Here is a 23823-nt window from a genome sequence, read left to right as displayed (position 1 = left end):
TATCTATCTATGTATCCACTAGATGTTCTTCTAAATTTCAGTTGTGTAATTAATTTCAGAGGCCATAACAAAAGCCAATGTGGTAATGTATCAATATAAACCTAAAGTTAGCAACAAAAATGGTGCAGAAATATAATTAAAGGAAAAAAGGACTCAGAATTCTATAACTAGTGGAAGAGGTGGTATAATTGGGTACGGGAACGACCGAATAATAACAACTGAAGCAATAATATATGTTTAAATCAGATACTGGCAAATAATATTAATCAGAAATTAAAGGACGAATAAGAATTGATGAAGTAGGTACGCTGACTAGATGGGCGGCATATAGTGTAAATGTTGGTGTTAAATATTAGGCCTACTATTAGGACAGTAACGTTAAGTTTGGTTATTTAAACGCTATGATTTCTTGCGCGGTGATGGCAATATGTTTAAAATTAAGTTTGTATGATTTTATTTTTACAAGAATAAATAAATAAAATTTCAAAAAAAGAAAGAAATATATATCCTAGGTAACCATGAATATTGAACACTATTGTAATGGATCAACTATCATGTAAACTGCTGTCAGATACCCTCAAAACCCACAAATTTCTTTATCTAGTAACTATGACTAAATATTCTCAATCTTTCTTAAAGCATTATTATTTTTCATCCTTATCAAATGTTTAGACTTACTTTTCCTAAGAACAAAGGCGTTAGGGAAATGTGGGGTAATTAGGTAATGTATAATTGGCTATTATAGCTTTTTTTAGTCTGTACATCATCAAAACAGTGCTTACAATTCATGAAAGAAACTGTTGGCCTTTGTTTTCAGTCAATGAATATCCTCTTTGCCATGCCCTTGTATTAAGAGCTGAAACTTGCATGGGGCATAAAGGTATCTTAGCATTGTTTGATTACAGGCAGTCCTGGGTTAGGATCTGTACTTAAGTCTGTCTTTAAATTGAGTTTGTAGGTAAGTAGGAAGTGGAACAGGTACATAGAGTTCTTATTTAGCATCAACTAGCCGATAACCGGGCATTGCCAGGGTATTTATTTATAGGGGGAAAATGTCTGGACCAAACATCATTTCTAATGTTGGATTTTCCCCCTTACCAGGGGGAGCCCCCTTGTGGAGTACTGTGAAGCCTGCAAGAGCAACTTCTCCCTAAACCCTGATGTCGGCAACAATTAAATTAGATAAAAATGTGCCCCCAGAAGCGTGATTTCTAATGGTGGATTTTCCCCCTTCCCAGAGGGAGCTCCCTTGTGGAGTACTGTGAAGCCATTACCATGGCAACTCCTTTGTGCTGTACAGTAGAAGCCATTTTTAGGCAGTACAGTAAAAGCTATTTTAAGGCACAACAGGCTGTATCTTAACAGAACACCCTCCCGAAGGGTGTTGGGGTGTCTTACCTCCACAGTATTTGTTTCCAGAGAGTAAGTCATCTGTGTACCAAGTTTGATTGAAATTGCTCGACGCGTTTCAAAGTTCTGCTGGAACACACACACACACACACACACACACACACACACACACACACAGAAAGAGCCATTTATATATATATATATATATATATATATTTATCAGTACAAATACAACATATATATATATATATATGTTGTATTTGTACTGATAAATAAATAAAGGGAGACTAGTATAGATCTATTTCGAGCTAATTAGCTCTCATCAGCTAGCCATACCCTTACTGGGATTTATATGTATATGTATTTGTGTTACATACCTATTTCCCTGGCTCAACTGATAAGGAGGCGAGCCTGTGACTTAGTGGCTAAGACTCCTGCCTAAGATATAATACAGCCCAGGTTCAAATCCCAGTAAGGGTATGGCTACCTGATGAGAGCTAATTAGCTCGAAATAGATCTATACTAGTCTCCCTTTATTTATTTATCAGTACAAATACAACATATATACATACACACATACATACATACATACATACATACATACATACATACATACATACACCATACACACACACACACACACACACACACATATATATATATATGTGTGTGTGTGTGTCAATTGTTTGTCTCGGTATATAGTATATAGTATATATTTTACCTTTTCTTGAAATATTTATTTTTTATTTATTTCTTAGATTTTTAGACCACCCCTCTCCCAGAAAGGGACTCGGGGCGGTGTACAGTCAATACAAATAAAATCGGTCATAATAATAAAATACATTTAAGATACATTTGGAGGGGGAGATAAGCTGTACTAAGAAATAAATATATTCTAATCCTAAAAACATCACAATTAAAACCCCAAACCCAATTAAAATAAAATAAATCCCCGGGAGGTAAAACTAAGAAAGTGCCAGGCCAGCTGATTGAAATAGGTGAGTCTTTAACTTTTGCCGGAAGGAACGGAGGTCGGTGGTAGTTCGAATGTCTGGGGGGAGGTCATTCCCAAGGGGGAGGAAATAGGCATCATGGGAGGTCATAAATGGCCTCGGAATAGCTGGGGCCCTCAGTAACTGTAGTAAACTGCAGTGAACCTCTCAGTGAATCTTACTAACTTTACCATTCCTGCTTCAATGAGATGAAAGGCTTCAGCTAAGTCTTTCCTCAAAAACTTTTTCAGTTCTGGACTTTTTAGGTCCAAGACTTCTTTCTCCAATGCTATTGTCTGCTGCTCTGATTGCTTTATTATTTCCACTTTATTTTCAAAATTATTTTCCTTTTCTTTGATGCATCATCAGCACTTGCATCGGATTTACGCTTCGGAGGCATGGTTACAAGGGTTAATAAGTAAAGAAATACAAAATTACATACTCAACATAGTGTTGACATGATTCACTTTAAAATGGTGGATAGTATTCAAGCCAATGAATTGTTGAAGCTATGAAGTGTTTTCATGAACATCACAAAGTAGTGTGCAAATTCATTATTTCGAACCATTGCTTTAGCTTAATTGTTTAATATAAAAAGCTTTCGATAGCTGTCTGTTCGTAAGTACAAGCTGTCTGTAAATTGGACATTGTTAACCTGGGACTGCTTGACTTGTCCTGTTCCAGGCTTCCTTATCAGCTTACTTTTGAGGCTGGAGAGTTGAATGCAATGGACTCAGTTGGTTCCAAGATAATTTACATGTTTAACCAATTAATTGGTCAAGTCACATTAACTTTCAATTTATTTGTTTCTTAGAAAAAGACTCAAACCAGCATGTAGAATCTCTCTTCTACATGCTCTTCTTTGTAGTTAATGCAATGGCAGTACATGATGGAGAATTATACTACAGTAGTTATAATTATCTTGCAGAAACTAAGAAATCTCTACAGATCTCTGCACTTCGAATACATTATTAAACATAATTAAATATTCAGGAGGCAAGTGGTTAGCATGCATGGGCTGTTAAAGACACAGGGTGCTCAGGGAGTCTTGGTGGCTAGCAAAGGCATTAGCTGGAATTTCATCCATTTCTGATTACCCGTAGTTTTTGGAGTATAAGAACCACCATTTTCCCTCAAAAAAGAGGCTGAAAATCTGGGTGCGTCTTATACACTGAATACGGCATTTTTTGCCTCCCAAAACCCCGCCCCGTTCACCAAAATGGCCATGCAGAGCCTTTAGGAGGCTTATAAAGTGCTCCTGGGGGCTGGGAAGGGCAAAAATGAACAAAACACAGCCCCCCCCCAGCCCCCAGAATCAATCTATAAGCCTCCTAAAGGCTATGCATGCCTCTTTTTTTGACAAAAAACGGGCTCGTTTTTGCAAAAAAAACAGGCTGTTTTTGCTCGTTTTTGGGAGGGCTACCCCACGGGAGCACTCTACAAGCCTCCTAAAGGCTATTCATGCCCTTTTTTGAAAAAAATAACGGGCCCGTTTTCGTGAAAAGCAGGCCATTTTTGGCGGTCTGCAGAGTGCAAAAAACATTTTTTTTAATTTGCCTCTTCAAAATCTTGGTGCGTCTTATACTCCACTGTGTCTTATACTCCGAAAAAATACGGTACTTTACTAGCCACCATGATTTTCCAGGTCCTTGCTGAGCTGGGAATTTGACACCATTGAAAGGTTCTGAACTTTTCCAACACATTCCTGGGCCCACTTTATTTTGCAGGGTTGTTGTAGAAAAAACTTGGAGAAGAGACTGCTGTGTAGACCACTTTAAACATACCTTAGAAGGAAAGTAATGTTCTGTTGCAAATCAAGGCTTTTATGAGGTTTCAGAAAGTATGTGAAAAACTACTAAAAAAATATCTGGGGGAAAAAATATAACACTTTGCTTAGTAATTACAGAACATGTTGCTCATTTCCACAAAAGCAACTGTTGAAGCAATTTCTTTTGCACATAGACCCACGCTATGTTCCTCGTTTCAAGTTATGCTGGAAAGCTCATTTGAAAACCTGTTGTGCTTATCGACAAAATGTTAGGACTATTAATTAATGTTTTTTTTTTCTTTTGCAAGCTCTTTTATGCTGGCATGATTCTGACTGCAGTCTCTCTTTCCTCCCTCCCCCTCCCTCCACCCCTACAATCTTTTCCTTCTTTCCCTAGCTTCTTTCAAGCTCATCTTATTACCCTGAAAGTATTTACTTCTTTTGAAGCTTTTGATAATAATACCACCAGACCTAATTATGGATATCATCTCTGCAGCTGCTCCATATGCTTTCCTAATCTGTCACAGTAAACCTTTGCAGACACTCTAATAACTTTACAATACTGGCTTTAAGTCAGAATATATAAGTTCCAAAAAAAGGTACAGTACGATATTGCACTATTCATAACCAGTTGATTCAATTATGCATCTTTTCTTCCACCTTCGTTGTTTCTTCTGTTAATGACTCTCTATTTTTATGCGTTGCAGGTTCTCATTCCAATTTCCTTATATGTCTCGATTGAAATTGTTAAAATATGCCAGGTTTATTTTATTCATCAAGATAAAGATTTATTTGATGAAGAGACCGACTTTCAGCTACAGTGTCGAGCTTTGAATATCACAGAAGATTTAGGGCAGATTCAATATATATTTTCTGACAAGACTGGAACCCTCACTGAGAATAAAATGGTTTTCCGGAGGTGTACAGTTTCTGGCATAGAATATTCCCATGATGCTAATGGTAGGTGTAATAACTTTTCATTTAATTTTAACCCGCATGGATTTGTATTCATCATAAAAATCAAGTGCCTGGTTTTAGATGTGTAAACAATCAGCATGGAAAATTGTAAAGATGGTTTTAAGAAAATAGCATATAAAAATAAAGCCCAGTTTGAAATCAGCCTCATGCAAATGATTTCAAGGGTAAGTCTCAGTGTTTGTTTGCTTGAGGACAGTTTCCCTGCTTTTCATATGTATGATTATAGTTTTCATTTGTGACATCTTTAGCTAAAAGGACCTAAGCTAATAGAGGATGGGCAAGACACTTTTATTAAAATTGTGGAAAGTAATCAATAATAATCTAAGACACATACCACCCACCCAACCACCCTCTTCATTTTCTGCTGTATAGGCTCTTCCTGGGAGAGTTGTGTAAAAAAAAAAAGTTGGGAGTGCGTGCCAACAATACCTAATTCTGTAAAACTGTAAAAGTTTCCCAATTGCCCAGATAAAGAAACAGGCACCTATAATTGGCAGCAGTGATAGGAAAATGCTGGAAGTGGAAGATCACTTTAATGATAATAGCAAAGGAATAATTTCATGCTACACAGAAGAAGGCAATACTAAACTACTATTAACAAGAAAACATATGATGATTATATAGAGATGGACGATGGGCCCCTCAAGTCAGATGACACTCACATTGCTACTCAAGGATTTTTCAGTGTACTAATGCGGTATGTTTATGATGTGCCAAGATTAAAGCCTTTGAGAAGTCATGTTGCTGATGATGCCATGCAGGAAAAGAAAAACTGAAGTTGCAAACAGAGAATAATAGTGGGAACATGGAATGTAAGAAATGTGAACATGGGAAAGCTCAAGCACAGTGAAAAATGAATCAACTACACATTGACCTTGTAGGCCTCCATGACCTGAGATGAACTGGAACTGGATATTTTTAATCAGAAGATCACACTGTTTAGTACTAAGAGTATGAAAAGTAAACAAGGAATGGGTTTTTCATAATTAAGGGTGAGGCAAGAACATTGCTTTGGTTATAATGCAATGATTTAGAAGCAGCCCTTTAACATGACAATTATCCAAATTTATGTTCCAAATACCAATGCAGAAGAAGAGGAGTTGTTGAGTTTTATGATTATCTTCAAATTGAAATGGATGAAACTTTAAAACAAAATGTGCATTTTGATTGGGAATCAAAATCTGAAGTTGAAAATATTAAGGAGGAAAATATACTTAGACTACATGACTTAGGAAACCTAGTTGAAGCAGGATTTTGGTGTCGAAAAAGATTCCTGAGAATAGCTTGGATAGCCAAAAAACCACAAATTGATCATCAAACAGTTCAATCCAATGTTCTTACTTGAGGCATGGATGGCCAAACTCAGATTATCCTTTCAGCCATATTATGCAAATACCTAGCTTTGCATAATGTTGCTGGGAAAAGTGCTAGGAAAAGGAAGAAAATTATGGACACCACCAAGATAGATGGACACAATTACATCAGCAGTTGGGTATACCATTGGAAGGCCCATAGAACCTATGTTGGGGACAGTTTCTTCTGGGAAAAACTATGTGGTTTCTAAGAGTTGACACCAACACCATCAAAAATAATGTAACACTGCTGACTTAAAGGGTTCACATGTTGCACTAAGCTAGTAATACATAACTCTTTCAGTTGAGGGGTACATCACTGTTGGTGAAGATGGTGCTGATTCAGGGCAGAGTGATGCTCTAATATTAGCAGAAAGAGTAGGACTGAACGTTATGCCATTTTCCCCTCTTATTTGGGAATATTTGTTGATTCCAGATATTTCAACTTATCTATTTTAGATCTTAATTAATGTGACTAAGAAAGAGAAATAAATGCACCACCAAAAATAGTCTTGGTTTATTTTATAGTTGTGTGCAGGGTTCTGATGTTACTTAAAAATAGCCTGGAGGCCTAACAAAACAAAACAAAATCTCCTTGGACTTTCCCTCTGTATAGACTCAATGAATTCTGTGCAGGTTTGCCTGCTCCATTTTACAGGAGGCTAAATGAGCAATGAAATTGCCCCTCAAAATCTCATGTTAATTTTTTCAAAGCTTATTTCCAAACCATTTAAAATGACACAGCTCAATCTTACCTCCAGTTAATTATCAACAAATGTTTTAATAATGTGTTGTCACAATATAACTAGCATATAACTAATTTAATTTTTAAAAAAGCATTCAGGACTGTCTTACAGAATCTTTTCTAAGCTTGCATCATAGGCCCTATGTATTTCATTTAACCCAAACCTACTTGCATTTCAAAGTTCCTTAAAGACCTGGATGTTACCTAGAGGATGTTACCTGTTATCAAGGAGACTTGGGGGAAATTTGCTACAACTGTTATATAAACAAAGAGGGCTGAACCATTCATTAATTCCAGAAAATGAGATAGTATTTTAAAAAAGGTGCAGGCAGACTCCTGCCTAATTCAATATAGGCATGGTGTTTGACTGCTGGGTGAGCCCATTATTGTGACTTGTTATAGGATTGCATTAGATTGTCCTGGGATGATATTGTGCTATTACTGTGTTTATATATTTTTATATATTATTATTAATTTTATGTCTTGTTTTTAATCTTGTGTTTGCCACTCAAAGTAGCAAATGCAATATAGGCAACTTTATAAATTAAGAAGCAAGGAAGCAAACATAAATTTCAGTGAGGATTTTCTTATCCCTAGTAGCTCCCAAGATTTCACCACGCTGCCTTTTTTCTATCACCGGTTCTAGTGGTGAATAAGGACAGGAATACTCTTTCCGTGAGCTTTCTTAAATCAATTAACCTCTTTGAGAATCCAAGCCAAAGTTAATATCCCTCCCTATTAACACATATAAACACATGCATGTCCACAGTAGTCCTCTCTTCAGTTCTGCAGAAGCAGTCTTCTCATGAGTTTTATTCAATAGGTACCTTTTGTGGTTTTGAAAGATGCAATTTGATATTTTGCTCTTAATAAAGAAGCTTCTGTATGGGAGAAGTCCAAGAGCATGAGAAGTCAAGGTAAAGAATATTGACATTGGCAACAATCCCACCTTCCATAGATGGCAGATGTTTCAGAAAAAAATATTTGTGGTAGAAGAAGAGAGAACGTGCTGTCCCAAGTAGAATGCCTTACAATGCAAATTGGGTGGCCTTTCATCATTTCTTAAAAATCTCATTCATCCACGATAAGGTTGTTTTTTATTCTAAGAAAAGATACTGCACCAAAAATTGAGTTCACTTTGTTCTCATTTGCAAATAAATAAATAAGTTCATATTTGTGTTGCTAGCCAACATAGGTGCTACACATATGGTGTAGTGGTTAAGACATCAGGATAGAAACTGGGAAACTGTTGAGCCACTTTAGGCACAAAGCCAGCTGGTTGACCTAGGGCAAGTCACTCTATCTTTCAGCCCAAGGAAGGAAGCAATGGCAAACCACTTCCGAAAAACCTTGCAAAGAATACTGCAGTGTCTAGTCCATGCAGTTGCTAGGAGCCAAAAATTGATTCAAAGGCACAAAAAATAAAAATGAGGTCAACCACAAAGTAGAAGCAACCATGCTTTTGAGCAGCCTTCTGATTATTAGGTACCTAAAGCAGCCTTTCTCAAGCATGCTATTTAGAAATTTTAGACTGCAATTCCTAGGATTCCCAGCTGGCATCAGTATTCTGGTATTGTACTGCTTACTCATCTTGACACAGGCAAGAGAAGTCTATAGAAGGCTGCTATGCTACATAACAGAAAAGTCCTGACATGTTCCATAAAGGCTAGTTATTATTGACTCGAGAAAGCGATGTCTGGGTTACCAAGTTACAAACCAGAAAGTTTGTAACTACACTTAACTTTGTGGCTTTTATTTCTATTTGAATTGTTAATGTTGATGTATTTACCTCCTCCATGCCACACGCCTATATATTTGATTGTACGTCGCCCCGAGTCCCTTCGTGGAGAGGGTGCGACTGATAAATCGAATAAATAAAATAAATAATACACACAAGGCCATGGTTGTAGGAAACGTTTGCTTCCCTCTTTTTTCCAAAAGAAACTGTCCCACAGAGTCTTTGAAAATGTTAGTTAAGGAAACAGATGTCTGTATTATGCCTGCATTTTCTTCCAGAGACACAGCTCTGAGTCAACACTATAGCACCATCACAATAATGTAATAGCTGTTTTTAAATGTTAAGGGAGAATTCAGTCACAGATCTCACGTGATGCGAGTCTTTAGGAGGGTTATATGCCTAAAAAGAAGTGCTTGTTTGTTGTGAAGTGTGTTGCTTACAATAAGCGAGGAAGAATAAAGGAGGTTTAAACTAGTCAAGACCACAACAGCACAAAGATGCAGGGCTTTGATCACACAGGTAAAGTCACAATCATATGTTTCAACCATCGTCCCTCAAGGGATAGGCGCTCCTGCATAGTTATCCATCATAGTGTCAAACTTTACATTGATTATATTCACACGTATTTGCATTTTGATGCCCTTTCAGTCTTATGTCAATTTGCTGGTAATAAAGAAATCGGTATTCAGTCATTTCAATTATACAGCATGCACAGTTTCCTTTTTGTACAGTTTGCGCAGTTTTGTCAGGCAGCTGGAAACCTTACTTGCCTTTTCTTTCTTCCTGGTCTACTTAATTACAGAGATCAACATGGAAATTTTAATTATAATATAATCAGAAGTTCTTCCCTTTATATAATGAAAGGGAGAGTCAAGATGTGCTAATTAGCTTCTCCCTCTGTAGCAGACAAATGTAGCAAGGAGCCTGAATGCAGGTAGGCTCTTTGCAAATCAAGAACTAAAGGATGCAGAAAAGCTGCAATTATAGCAAATTTCTCATATCAACACTTGCCCTCTAGTACACGAGGGATAGAGGTAAGGTAGTCCCCCCAAAATAAAAGATAATCTCATCACATGAGTGTAAGGATAGTTGAATAGGAGCAACTGGTTGTAAATGGCGAGTAAATAATCAGCCAATGTTCAAGTAACACAAGGGAAAATATAAAGACTAATCAGAACACAATATTGGAAAGGAAATAGTTTACCTGTTATGGTCTTTGTCTTCTCTGTTCAGTATTTTCTTCTGTTTTTTGCATCTGGAGTGAACAGAATCTATCTATTTACTGGTACATGTATACCATTAACATTATGGAACTGTTATTAACAATGACAAAATAGTTTTCTCCCAATTAGTAAAATGGATACCTAACTATAAGCTGACACTGAATTCAGTTCTGATTCACAGAAAAGGACCTGGATTTGAAACTCTTTAATTTAACTCTAGTTAGTTATTAGCTTCTGGTTAATGGAAAGTTCTTGAAAGCCAATTCTGATATATTTATTTCCCTTTTAACTTCCCTTGTGACTTCCATCTGTCCTGGCTGTTCCCCATGAAGATAGTCAAACAAATCAAAGAATTGAAGCATTCAATAAGCCTATTTTAATTCCATCTTTCTGTAACATTATTGGTCAATGGTTTCCACAGATTGTTAAACCATGCTGAATTGGGCTGAACTGGATTAGGTTAGGCTTTATGCAGTGTGTGAATCTAGACATTGTGGCTTGCATCCCAGGGTTTACAGTGTGTGAACCAGCCATAGTAGATTATTCAACATAGTTAAAATTTTTATTTTCTGTGATGTACAAATCCATCTTCTTATGTTTGTTAATAATGGCAGCCTTGATGCTAAAGGCTCTTTATCTCCTTTATCTTAACTACAATATCGCCTAGTAGAGGGGTGTCAACCTTGATTTCATTGGGGGCCGCATCAACATTGTGTTTGACCTTGGGGGCCTGGGGTGGGTATGGCCAGCTCAACGTCACTCATGTCCGGGGCACCTATGGCAGACCGAGTGATCTGCCTGCGAAAATGGGCTCCCGAGTTCCATTTTTGGCCTCCTGCAACTCTCTGCCGAAAACAGAACTCAGAAGAGCCACATGAGGCTCCGTTTTCACTGACAAAGGCACCGCAGGCCGCTCCTTTGCTGTTTTCAGGGCAGCCCCATGGGCCAGATCTAAGCATCCCGCAGGCCAAATCTGGCCCCCAGGCCTTACGTTTGACATCTCTGGCCTAGTATGTGTCTTGTTTCTGCAAATAAGATGCACTTACTTTTAGGCAGGCTTACCCATACCCAACAATTAAGTTCTAACTGTTGCTACCAAGTTCTAACTTGTATAAGATTAATATAAAACTTTGGCATGTCTCAAGATGAATGAAATTAACGCAAATGCTATCTGGAACACTTTGAGCTACACAATAATTGACAAAATTAGATTTCCAAGTATCTGGATGAGAAGATTCTAACAACACTCTGCCTACTTGGTTTGTCAATCCAAAAATAGATAACTAGCAGACTTGAGGCTATTTTAGTCCCTAATGAACTTTTATAAGAGTGTTTGGTGATGTTTTTCAAACTAATTATTCATAGCTATTTGGAGTTTAGTTTATAGTGACCTACAATCTACCATTTCCTGTTTATTGCTAATTTTAATTTAGTATCCTGTATACAAAATATTTGACAAAGTTTCTACCTTTTCCTTATGCACTGTTTATTTTCAATAATCCCTACAGACTTATTTTTACTCTTGATTACGTGCAAATAAAACTGCAAGATGATACCACTTAGCTTAGGAAGAAGTACACTGCAAAGATATTTTTCTCATGGGTTCTACTAGGTTTTATGAGCTATTTCCAAATGAAATAGCCTTGTCACATTGAGCCAGGAAATGGGGGAAGCTGTGTACTGAATTAAACAACTAATTATTTTACTCAATTAGTCATTTTAACTTGATGCTCAATTAAAACCCATCTGTGTTATGCAGTAATGTCCTAATTGTTCATTCTCCCTTCAGTATAATATCATAAAACAAATATGGATGATGCAGAAAATATTTGTGTTCATTACTCATCAGGACAGTTCCCCATGCAGCTGAAGTGGGATGACAATGAAATTGGAAACAGGGATGGTCATCTGATCTGGTCTGGATTTAAGTGAACTATACCTTCCAGCATCCCTCACTGTTGGCTGATGATGATGGTTGTTCAGGAACATCCACTAAGCCACATATTCCCATTCTTGATATAATCTGTTGCTACAAGCAGCTCTCCTTGAATGATCTTCCTGAGGTCCCCTCCCTTAACTCTGAATCTTAGGCCAGTGGTGGGATACGACCAGTACGCCCTGGTACAGGCATACCGGTGCCTGCTGGGAGCACCAGGTGCCGGTACGGTGCTTCAGAGGGCCCACCCGCTCTCCTTACCTGTATTTGAGCCGACCAGGGCATTTGCTCACGCGCACGGAGCGTACGGCGCCTGCGCGACACTCCACCAAGTAGCTGGAGCATCGCAGGCAGTGGGTACGCATGCGGTGCTGCGTGTATGCACATGGTGGACGCCTGGCTCCGTTGCAGCATACCGGTTGCAACGGGACCCGGAACCCACTACTGTCTTAGGCCTATCAGTCCCCAGTCTATTCTTGGCTTCTGGCTTACGTTTGTAACTCAAATATATCCTAAATTTAGCCCATGGCAGAGTCTCAGTACTGATATATAACAACCAGTGATAAAAATCCCATTATTACTGTGGTCTGTTTAAGACATTTTGCTCTCTTATGTTTCAGGATAACAGAATTGGAAGGGACCTTGGAGGTGTTGTAGTCCACCCCCCTGCTCTGGCAGGAAACCTTACACCATTTCAGACAAATTGTTGTCCAATCTCTTCTTAAAAAACCTCCAGTCTTGGAGAACCCACAGCTTTGAAAGTTGAAGTACAACTTTTTGATTTATTTACTTGCAATATAAGTTTTGAAGACCATTCAAGCTCAGAATTAGTGGTGTGTATTTAAAAATAGAAAAGAAAACAAGAAAATCCCATACATCAGGATAAACACACTTCTTTGGGCAAAAAACAACACCAAGAGGATTCTGCAAACAAACACCCCACTCCAAAGCCTGGGAGGACAGCCCAATTTTTAAATATTTGTTTTTAAAGGAACATCATCAGGGTGGGAAATATCATTCTCTTCATGATAGCAAGAATCCTACTTTGGTATCAGTAACATTAGTGGCTTCCAACCAGGGGTGGGTTCCTGCCAGTTCTAACCTCTTCTATAGAAGAGGTTCCACAAATCTACAGTGCCGTTTAGAACTAGTTCCAGCTCCCTCCCCCCGCCCGTCCGCACATCATCAAGATGAAGACCGAGAGGAGGAATTCTGGGAGCTGAAGTCCACAAGTCTTAAAGCTGTCAAGTTTGAATACCCCGGGGGGGGGGTTCCTAAAGGGTTAGGGGTGCAAGGATCTTGTAACTTGACAGCTTTAAGACTTGCGTTCTTCAAATGCCAGAACTTCTGAGCCAACATTTGGTTACTAAGCAAAAGCGTTGTTAAGTGAGTTTCACCACATTTTACAAGTTGGCCATGCTCACCCGGTCACATGACCACCAAGCCACTCCCACTCGGTCACATGGCCAGCAAGCCACTCCCATCGAGTCACATTGCCGGCAAGCCACTCCCACAAAGCAGGCCACATCTACAGAAGAGGTTCTAAAAAAATTTGAAACCCACCACTGCTTCCAACTTACCTTAGGTCAGCAGGCGACATAGACTGAGCTTCAAGGACACACAGGTGTGTCTTCCAACAATGATGTAGTTCAAGAGATTGGGCCTGGCTACCCACTTTGTCTAATGATATGTCTTTTCTTCAGCAGTATGTGTAGGACTTTCTAAAACTAAGTGCAATAACGGAGTAAGATTTTTCTGTATCATATATAGTCTTTTTAAATTGAATTCTGGATTGACTCAGCAGGTCATTCATCCATATAGCCAGTATGCTGATGAGTCACTGATTTCTGGCTTTATATAAGCCCTGTTACTTAAATTCCTTTAAAATAAGGATTAGATAAACAGCCAGAATGGAATTGGAACTTACTCTAAGCCACTGGCATCATCCTTAAGTCACTAGTGCAAACTCACAACTACGTGGTGATTTGCACTGACATTTATCCTCCATATATTAATCATTGGTTCTAATGATTATAATAGTTCAAAGTTCTCACTAGCTCCAGATCCCTGTATTTTTGTTTTGTTGAGATTTTTGGTTGTTTTGTCATTTTGCAATTATTGCTTAGTAAAATATGCAATGACTATAATGCAGTGGTGGTTTGCAGGCAGTACGCCCTGGTATGTGCGTACCGGAGCCTGCCCGGAGCACTGGGTACCATTCCGGTATGGTGCTCCGGGGGGGGGGGCACCCACCCGCCCGACCTCCTTACTTGTCCTTTAAGCCTTTGGACTTCCGCGCACATGAATGGTGCATACAGTGCTTGCGCAACGCTCCACCGAGCAGCTGGAGTGTCACAGAGGCTTGCTGAGGCATCATAGGCAGGTACAACGCATGCATGCACCATGCACGTCCATGTGGGTGACGCCGGGCCCGTTCCAACCATACCAGTTGGAACGGGATCCGGAAGCCACCACTGCTCTAATGTTAACTTTCCTGGAAACTAGTAACATCTGGGTACATATTAATACACACACACTCATTTTATCAATAAATTTGTTCTGTATAATCTAGTGCAGAGGGGTGCTTGTGGACAAGAGGGACTTTCAAAAGCACAGAGGCTGTGGTGGTAATGCAAGATGACAATGCAAGAGATGGTGGCAATTTTTGGTGCTTTTTATGGATAGGAAAGTAATTTTATTTCAGAGTCCAACAAGTATTCAGGCACCATTGCATAAATCTGTTGTGATAGCATGAATATTAAAACATTTTAATATGTCTTAAAATCTTTTGATCTCACAAAACCCCATGACCTTTCAGTGATCTCAGCCCCAAGGCCCTATCCAAGCATCCTGAAAGTTAGCAAGATTTAGTATTGCATTATTTCAGCCTTTTAACTTTGATTAATATTTTATTATTGGGGTTTTGGAGGGTGCTATTTAGGACCATTGTATGCCAACTTCTACTACAGTTATAACAAATAATTTGTGGAGCTGTTTCATCAGAAAAAAAGCACTACCTAATTCAGCAATGTAACAGATTTTAGAGGGCTAGAATAAAGTTTTATGAATTTTGTTGAGACAAAGTAATCCAATGCCAGGATCTATTCCTGGCAAATGAGAAAAATAACTAAAGAAATAATTACTAGGACTGTGTTCCTGAGGTCAAAAAATATTTCAATAGTGTAAGTCTACTATCTTTTTAAGTTCTAATCTCTGAAATGTTTTGCAAATTGGAATATTACGGTATTTCTTCCTTGGATCTCAATTAGTGATTGTGCTAAGAGTCTTAAGGGGTTTTTATCTGATAGCTGCCTGTTTAACCACCTGTTTCCATTTTTTATATTCATTTTCTTCCCATCCATTAAAAAAACAGCAAAGCGTTTAGCTATGTACCAGGAAGCTGATTCAGAAGATGAAGAAACCTCACCTAAAGTGGGGTCATTGTCTCAGCGGGATAGTATTAGCAGCCATCAGAGCGTCAAAGCCCCCTACAGGAACCAGAGCGTAAAATCTCATAGACGAACAGGAAGCAGAGTAGAAGCCAAAAGAGCAAGCATTCTTTCAAAGCATACAGCTTTCAGTAGCCCAATGGTAAGTAAGGATACAAAGTGATATTTTAAAAATAAAAATGATATTTTATTCTAATTGTTCCCCTTAACCTAATTACACCCAATCCAACTTTGTTTTACTAAACCTCTACAACATGACTTTCCAGACCAGAGAAACCCATGAGACATGTTACCAGTTCACCAAACCAACCTTCTAGCTTTGTTGTCTTTGTAGGAATGCAGAAGCTGAGCAACGTAACTTGCCAGCTAGTCACAATACAGCTGGCAACTTACAGTATATTCTATATTGTAGTACCAGGTAGAATGGGGAAGACAAGCCAACAATAAAAGAAGCAACGTGTCCGTAACTCATGGACTACATAACTACTTCTTCCTACATTGATTTTGCATATGAGACTTTCAGTTGACCTTGGTCAACCAGTAGCATTGATTCATTTTCTCTTATGGAAAGCAGTAGCACTCCTAGACCCCACTTTAATAAAGGGTGTGCTTTAACCTCATATAGGCCTTTCTGTGAAACAAGAAAAAAAACGAATTTATGATTTATGGTTTTGATGATTAGATAGAATAGATTATAGAAAGAAGAGAGTTAAATTGTAACCATACAGTAAGAGATAAATTTATATTTATATTTATAATGGATATAAAGCTACTTCTATCTTTTAGCCTTTTTTCTGTTTTACTTGTTTTCATTTCTTGCGTTTTTTACTTTCTCTTTCATTTCTTTGTCTTATTTATGTTAGTATTAGTCTTCTACAATATCTTTTTTTTTAATCTTTAATAAAATAGTAGAAAAAGGGTGACCTGTAATTATTGGATTTTTTGTGTTCTTATGTCAAATTAATTTATTTCAATCAAATATCATAGACCGTTGGAATTCATCTATTCCAGCCAAAGACTGTTTTGAGACCTTTAATAAAGAATTCACCATTTTATGTATGTGACAGTCCAAACTGGACATCTTTGTCATTTTAAGCCATTGATTCTAGCTAGTCCTGTCCTCTGGGCAATAGAGAATAAGTGCTTTTCTTCTTATGTTTGACAACCCATCAGATATTTGAAGACTACTATCATATCCTTTTAATCATCTGTTTTGTAAGTTAAACATTCTAAGATCCTTTAACCATTCACCGAAGTGCACATTTTTTTTTAACTTTTCCTAATCTTTGATGTTGAAAGTTGCCTTGGAGTGAGATAGGCATCAAACAAATTTAATTAATAAATGAATTCATGCATGCACATGGTCCCACGCACACCCCATTGCCAATACGATAAGATGCACAATGGGAACAATTTCGTTTATAAACCATGTTATAGCAAGTTGCATGCCTATAGTCAATTGCACTGAAACAGATTTCCAATGAATAAATATTAGTTTGTTTCATAGAAGTGAAATCATAAGGAGTAGTTTTTACATTGCTTAAAATTGATTTTGTACCCTTATAAAAAATTATCCTTTCAATGGACAACCCAAAAAACCAATAACCCTTAAGTATTAAGACAGAAGTTGGATCACAACATCCTCTGTATAAGAAAGAAAGGATTTGCTCAAAGACAAATGGAATTATTGAAGTTAGAGCCCATTTGCAAAACAAGCGCATTCTAGAGATTTGGGAAGGTATAACAAACAACCAGCAACATGCAGATTGTTCACTCTGCCCCTTTTTTTTATTCCAGGAAAAAGATATCACGCCTGATCCTAATTTGCTACAAAAAGTAAAAGAATGTGCAAAGTACCTGCGAAATCACGATCAACCATTATCCCAACTGTCCCCTGAACTTTCAGACATCTTTGACTTTTTCATAGCTTTGACAATCTGCAATACAGTGGTGGTTACATCTCCAAATCAACCACGACAAAAGGTAAGTTAGACCTGCTGTTGAACTGATCATTATAAGGAGTCCTTGGTGCTCTCTGAGCTTGGTTGTTTTCTTGCAGGCATTTCATTATACAAACTTGGTAACATCTTCAGTGCTAGTAAGGAGTGGAGTTTGCTCTCAATTTATGTTCTAGTGGCTTGCCCTATCAGTGTTGGTGGGGTGTTGGTTAGAATTTTTTGGTTGAGTTGTTTACTGTTGGCATATTTGGCAGTTACTTGATTGAAGTATCATTTACTTGATTGTTGGTTTGATGTTAACCTTGGACTTTCCAGTAACCTATGCTCAGTTAGGTGTTGATTGGCAAGGCACTAGAATATAAACTGAGATCCAACCCCACTCCTTTACTAGAATTGATGATGTTACTTACAGTATTTTTTGGAGTATAACACACACCTTCCCCCCCCCTAAAAGAGTGTGAAAATTTGGGTGTGTCTTATACACCGAATGTAGCCCCGCCCTTTGGCCTCTGCCTCCCAGCAATTTACCTCCTTGTAGCAAATGGAGAAAATGGGGCTTGCGGAGGCGGCAGTAGGCTATGTCAATCCCTGCAGCCTGAAACAGCTGATCATCGGGAGCCCCATGCTAAAACTGAAATTGAAAGTGAAACTTGATGTTTGCTACAAATTGCTGGGAGGCAGAGGCAGATTTTTTTCCCTTCTAATCAGACTAAACTGAAACAGGCTGTTTGCTGCAAGGAGGTAAATCAATAACTATAAATGCCTATAGAATGTTCAAATTATTGAACTTATTTTTTTAAGACTGCTTTATTATTGTTCTAGACAACTTAACCAAATGAAGAAGCTTTTTATAAATAAATGCTTGATCTGAAGCGGCCCAGTGCTATTGTATCTTCTTTTAAATAGCAGAGAATAATGTATACTTCCAGAAAGCCACATGAATTTTAACAGCATCTGTACAAGTATAGTCTGAAATGTAACACCGCAAACAGTGTATATCTTCTGTACTATTTACTGTTTGGTGCAAGGAGGTAAATTGCTGGGAGGCAGAGGCAGATTTTTCTTCTCTTGTTTTCCTCCCCAAAAGCTAGGTGTGTCTTACACTTCAGAGTGTCTTATACTCCGAAAAATACAGTAGTTTGGGTAATGAAATATCTGCAAGAAAACAACCAAGCTCAGAGAACACCAAGAACTCCTGATTTCAATCCTGAGTTACAAATATTATCCTTTATTGGAACTGATTATATATGCAGCATGACTCTATATCCTAAATTAGGAGTAAATCTTAATTTAGCTAGAGTTATTCCTAAATTATTATAAAACCACACCCTGTATATGCATTCCAGAAATTTTTATAATGTCCTATTGTTTCCATGAGTGCATGCAGAGAAGATGGTTCACCTCATTAATTTGATTGCAACAACTTAAGTCAAAATCATACGAGTTAAAGGATTTCAGAAATCATTCAATTCAGTCTATCAACCTCTACCCAACAGGCAGGATTGGAGTCAATTAGACAAGTTCACAAGACGTTCTGACAATTAACTACTATTGAAGAAAAGTGAATAAGCCATATTAAAAATATTCCCATGAATGCTGTGTTTCAAGTCTTATACATAGAAAAAAATAAATTCTTTTTATCATTACTTCCACTCTCCTTCCTGCCCTATATAACAAACTGCCTGGCCCACCAGAGGTAGGATTCAGCAGGTTCTGACCAGTTCTGTAGAACCGTTAGCGGAAATTTTGAGTAGTTCGGAGAACCAGTAAATATCACCTGTGACTGGCCCCACCCCTATCTATTCTCTGCCTCCCAAGTCCCAGCTGATTGGGAGGGAATGAAGATTTTGCAGAAACCTTCCCCTGGAGTCGGGTGGGAATTGAGATTTTACAGTATCCTTTCCCTGCCATGCCACCAAACCACACCTACAGAACTGGTAATAAAAAAAAATTGAATCCCACCACTGTCTCTCACTTATAAGGCAACTCTGAGTGGCTTACAAATCATAAAGATAATTATACAACATCTATTTAAACTCCTCAGTCAACCCAAAAGAATACCTATCTCCTGAGAATGTTTGTTCCACTGTCAAAGAGCTTGTATTCTTAGACTGAAGGTTAGGAAAACTCTTCTGAATATAAATATATATATAAGTCCTGGAACAATAGTAAGGAAATTATCTGCAATGGTTCTTTGAAGGGAGCTTCCATATTGCCTTAAGCTCCTTCATTCTTCCTTTTAGAATTCTGTTTCCTAGCATCAATCATATTAATTACCCCCTTTTGAATACATTTCATTTTGTTGATATTCTTTTTAAGTTATAATGCTCAAAACCAGAGACATTTGAAGCAAATGTTTTTTCCTGCTGTTGTTATTTCCAGGCCACATCAGGAGAATTTTATACAGACAGGAGAGAGAGATATTTTATTTGCAATCCATTTTATTATGAATGTAAAAGTACAATCCATGAAAGGCTCCAAACAAATCCAAAGCAAACAGAGCAAGGAAAGATACAGAAAGACTGATGTAGGGAGCAATTAATCTTCGTACTATAATCACAACAGAATTATGAATTCCCTACTGTTGCTCTATCCTGATAAAACCTCTTGCTTCATTATTGTTTTGTGTTCATTTTATTTGTTTTATTTTATTAATCTTTTGCAAGAAGAAGATTTTTAAAAATGTAAGTATATATTTGGACCCAAGAACATGAATTCCAAAGGACATTTTAGGGAAATAATAATCAGTTACAGAATTTTTCTTTTTATTGATCTGGTTCAGCAGTTAATCTGTTAAATGTGAACCAGTGAAGAAAAATTAAACCTAGAAGTTAATTCTCCATTTATTTTCCACACAAAGTTATATTTGAAAATTCTCATTGAATATCAGTGTATAAGCTACATCAGTATGTGGTACTCTGGATTTCAGGGATTTATCCTCTCTAACAATCTTTGTTCTGTTCCAGTTCCCCAGTTGTGAACTGTTAAGCATCTTCTCTGAACTGAAGAAAATATTTGTAAACATTCACTCTGTTGTTGGGTTCACATCTGACATAAAATAGTTTGTGCTTGGCATCGTTTGATGGCTGAGCATCAGGTGTTGAATAAATTATAGTTGTTTGGAATAGTAAACCCCAGAGTTAAAGTAGTTTATTGTAACCTTATTTATTGCACTTGTGCCTTAGTATGTGTGTGAAGGGGAACATATGGTATGGTTTTATCTTGCTTCTTATTCCACCATCTATTTGTGTTCCCCACTCAGGCCTGTCTAATTTAATGCAAAAAACACTAAGAAAGGAAGGAAGATAAACCCAAAATTGGATAGGCAAGCTATTGTTATTTTGCTGTTAAACCTTGATATGTTATAGACTCTGGATGGTTTTTCATTTTTTTCTGCTCTGTTTAAAACCAACAGGTCAAATGTGAGCACAACCATAAACAAAGAAACCAAAAATATCTCATACCACTTATTTGTCTTTTTTCTTGAAGGTCAGAATCAGATTTGAAATGAAATCTCCAGTAAAGACAATTGAAGATTTTATTCGGAGATTCACCCCCAGCCGACTAACCTCTGGTTCAAACAGTAGTAGCTCTTCAAGCCTAGCTGTCAGCAAATCAAGCCAACGGGGTAGCTCAGGTGTTCTTTCCCCAGGATCTGCAGAATGCACTTTATTAAAACTAGAAAAGTTCTCCAACTCTTCCCAGCTGAATAACAATGGCTACAGTTCCCAACAAGCCACCTGGACCTCAGAAACTGGGGTGGAAGAGGGAGAACTGCGCTACGAAGCTGAGAGCCCTGATGAAGCTGCCCTTGTCTATGCATCCAGGGCATATGAGTGTGCTTTAGTTGGCAGGCTGCCTGACCAAGTATCAATCGAGCTACCTCACCTGGGAAGACTCACCTTTGAAGTTCTACACATCCTGGGATTTGACTCCATCCGGAAAAGAATGTCAGTAGTTGTCAGACACCCTCTTACAAATGAAATAAATGTTTACACTAAAGGAGCAGATTCTGTAATCATGGACCTCCTTCTGCCCTGTTCATCAGGTAAAAATTATTTTTAGAGTGAAATATACAATAATCTAAGAATGACTCATCCTGCCATAGTGCTGGCGGGCTTGGGGAGTTGGAAGAGCTTTGTAAATGTTCAGAAATTACATTAATTGCACTTTCTTTTATGAGCTCTTCAAAAGAAATATCCAACAGGAAGAAAAAAGAACATGGGTTTCACTTACATGCATTTTCCCATGCAGACCAAAATCAAATGTTTCACCAAAAGAATAAAATGTGCACTATAATATTGCAACACATGCTCTCCCCTACATATTTGCACAACATACATATCACAAAGTGGTAAAATTAGCATCATAATGCATGTTTCGGCCTACCCCTACAGTCATCCACCTGTCCATGCACTCAATATATTTTATTACTAGGTATTTTCTGTCCATATATTTTAATTCCAGGAGCACTATACATTTTTCATTGTAGCTCCTGTCTTCCTTCATTTTGTGGCTGTGTATTTTATCCTAGTTAATTCAGACAACACCTTCCATTCACAGATCACCATGCTTTTAAAATTGATCATGACTCTTAAATCTGTTGGACATTCACCTGAAAGTGTGGAAAGCTTAAACCTGACGTAAAAATGAAGCCATGCCAACAGCCCTGCTTCTCATAAACTGGGACCCTAATAAAGTTAGCACATAGATTGCACTTGACAGTTGTATTTCTGTTCCAGGAGGTTATAGAGAAGCAGTGGAAATCTTGATGTGTGGCCTTATTCTTTGTACATGTTGAGTTCTTGAAATAAATGCCAGAACAAGGCAACTGCTGGAAATAACTTGATTACAGCTAATATTCAGAGCCACCACTAGCTTTAACTGAACTTAAGCTAGTAGAATTTTGCTATTTACTTATGATAAACCCTCCTTGGAACTAGTTTGTTCATGTGATTACAGTAAAGCATAATAGTATTTTCCTTTCTTGTTAGCATTAGGAAGAATTATTTGAATCTTCAAGTGTCATTGTGTTAAGAATCTCCTAATTCCATGCTGAGAATTCTTTGAGAAAGGTTTTGAAAATTGAATTTTGGATCATATCCAGGATTCATTTTTCATTTGGTTTAAATGTTACTCATAGTTGTGCACAGACATCTAAAGAATGTGTGTGGGCATATTTTTACTGACTACTGAAGCTATCATAACTTCTTCCAGTATTTCAGCTTGCCCTTACTCTGACCTTCCTAAACTGATAAGGCAGGGCTCTAAATTATAAGCAAAATGTACTTAAATTCATACTTTATTCTTTCAGTACATTATGGAAAAGTTAGTAGGGGAATCCACTTGTGCACAATATAAAGAGATAGTCCTTACTTCTCTTCCAGATATTAGGAAGCTCCTTTTAATTTTCATTCTTGAACACCTACACAAGGTTACTCTAGAGATAAACAGAGATTCTGGGGCAAAGAGATGTTTGAAATGGCCAAGTGATATGGCATAGCCAATCACAAAGTACTATTTAGCTGAAACCATGCTAATGAGATTTCCTGCCATTATCCTCTAGACTATTTCTATACCCGCCATGTTTATTTTCTTTATTGTTATTTATTTATATTTATTAAGAATTTTACATACAGTAAAAGTCAAATCCAAAGGGAAAAAAATAGAACAGAGAAAGATGAAAGAAGGATAGTATAGTATAGTGTAGGTAGGGTAGGGTTGGATAGCATAGGATAGGATAGGATAGGATAGGATAGGATAGGATAGGATAGGATAGGATAGGAGGGAGGGAAGAAAGAAGGATTGATTATGAAATATAATAATTTTTTATTTCCTCCTTCTTAATTACTCCAGAAATTCCTTCAATCCATTATTTAATCCTCATCTTTTCAATCATTAAATTCATAAATTATCATTTCACTTTTTTTTCTTTTAACAAAAATCCATAAAGCTTTGCAGCCTTTTAAAAATGCCATAGCTGTATTCATCCTGATCAAACAGGACAGTTGTGTCATTTCTGCCAGTTCCAACCTTTTTACAATCTACTCTTCCATTGTTGGACAGCATATTTATTTTCTACAAAATTGGGGCAGTGATGCATTGTTGAATGCAACATTATTGCTAGAGGTCTGCACTTGTTTTGTAGCACGTCCACTTCACATTAATTTTGTTCAAATTGAAATTTTTAAAAAAACAATTACCCTGCAAATATCAAGATTTCCTTCTCAAACACAACAATTTGAATGAGTCGATTTTCCTCCTGTCTAGTTTTTACAGCTTTCACAATTGTAGCGGCTATGCGAAACACGATAGTGTCTTTTGCAATTTTAAA

At 37.5% G+C, this 23823-nt stretch overlaps 1 protein-coding gene across 2 annotated transcripts in view; it reads left to right on the top strand.

Annotated features, from left to right (window-relative positions):
* ATP10A (ATPase phospholipid transporting 10A (putative)) overlaps positions 1–23823 on the top strand; it is a 323794-nt gene that overhangs the window by 105823 nt on the left and 194148 nt on the right. For both annotated transcript variants that reach the window (XR_014174818.1, XM_081946012.1), the window contains exons 7-10: positions 4818–5070; positions 15456–15673; positions 17329–17514; positions 20979–21537. Coding sequence is in view for 1 of the 2 variants with exons in the window: in XM_081946012.1 (XP_081802138.1) it covers positions 4818–5070; positions 15456–15673; positions 17329–17514; positions 20979–21537 (1216 nt within the window). In the remaining variant the exon portion in view is untranslated. The remainder of the gene's footprint in view (positions 1–4817; positions 5071–15455; positions 15674–17328; positions 17515–20978; positions 21538–23823) is intronic.

The sequence above is a fragment of the Natrix helvetica genome (genome assembly GCF_964273705.1).
Source record: "Natrix helvetica genome assembly, chromosome: 3".
NCBI lineage: Eukaryota > Metazoa > Chordata > Lepidosauria > Squamata > Natricidae > Natrix > Natrix helvetica.
Note: the sequence above shows the minus strand (reverse complement) of the source record. Positions and strands in the feature narration are given on the sequence as shown.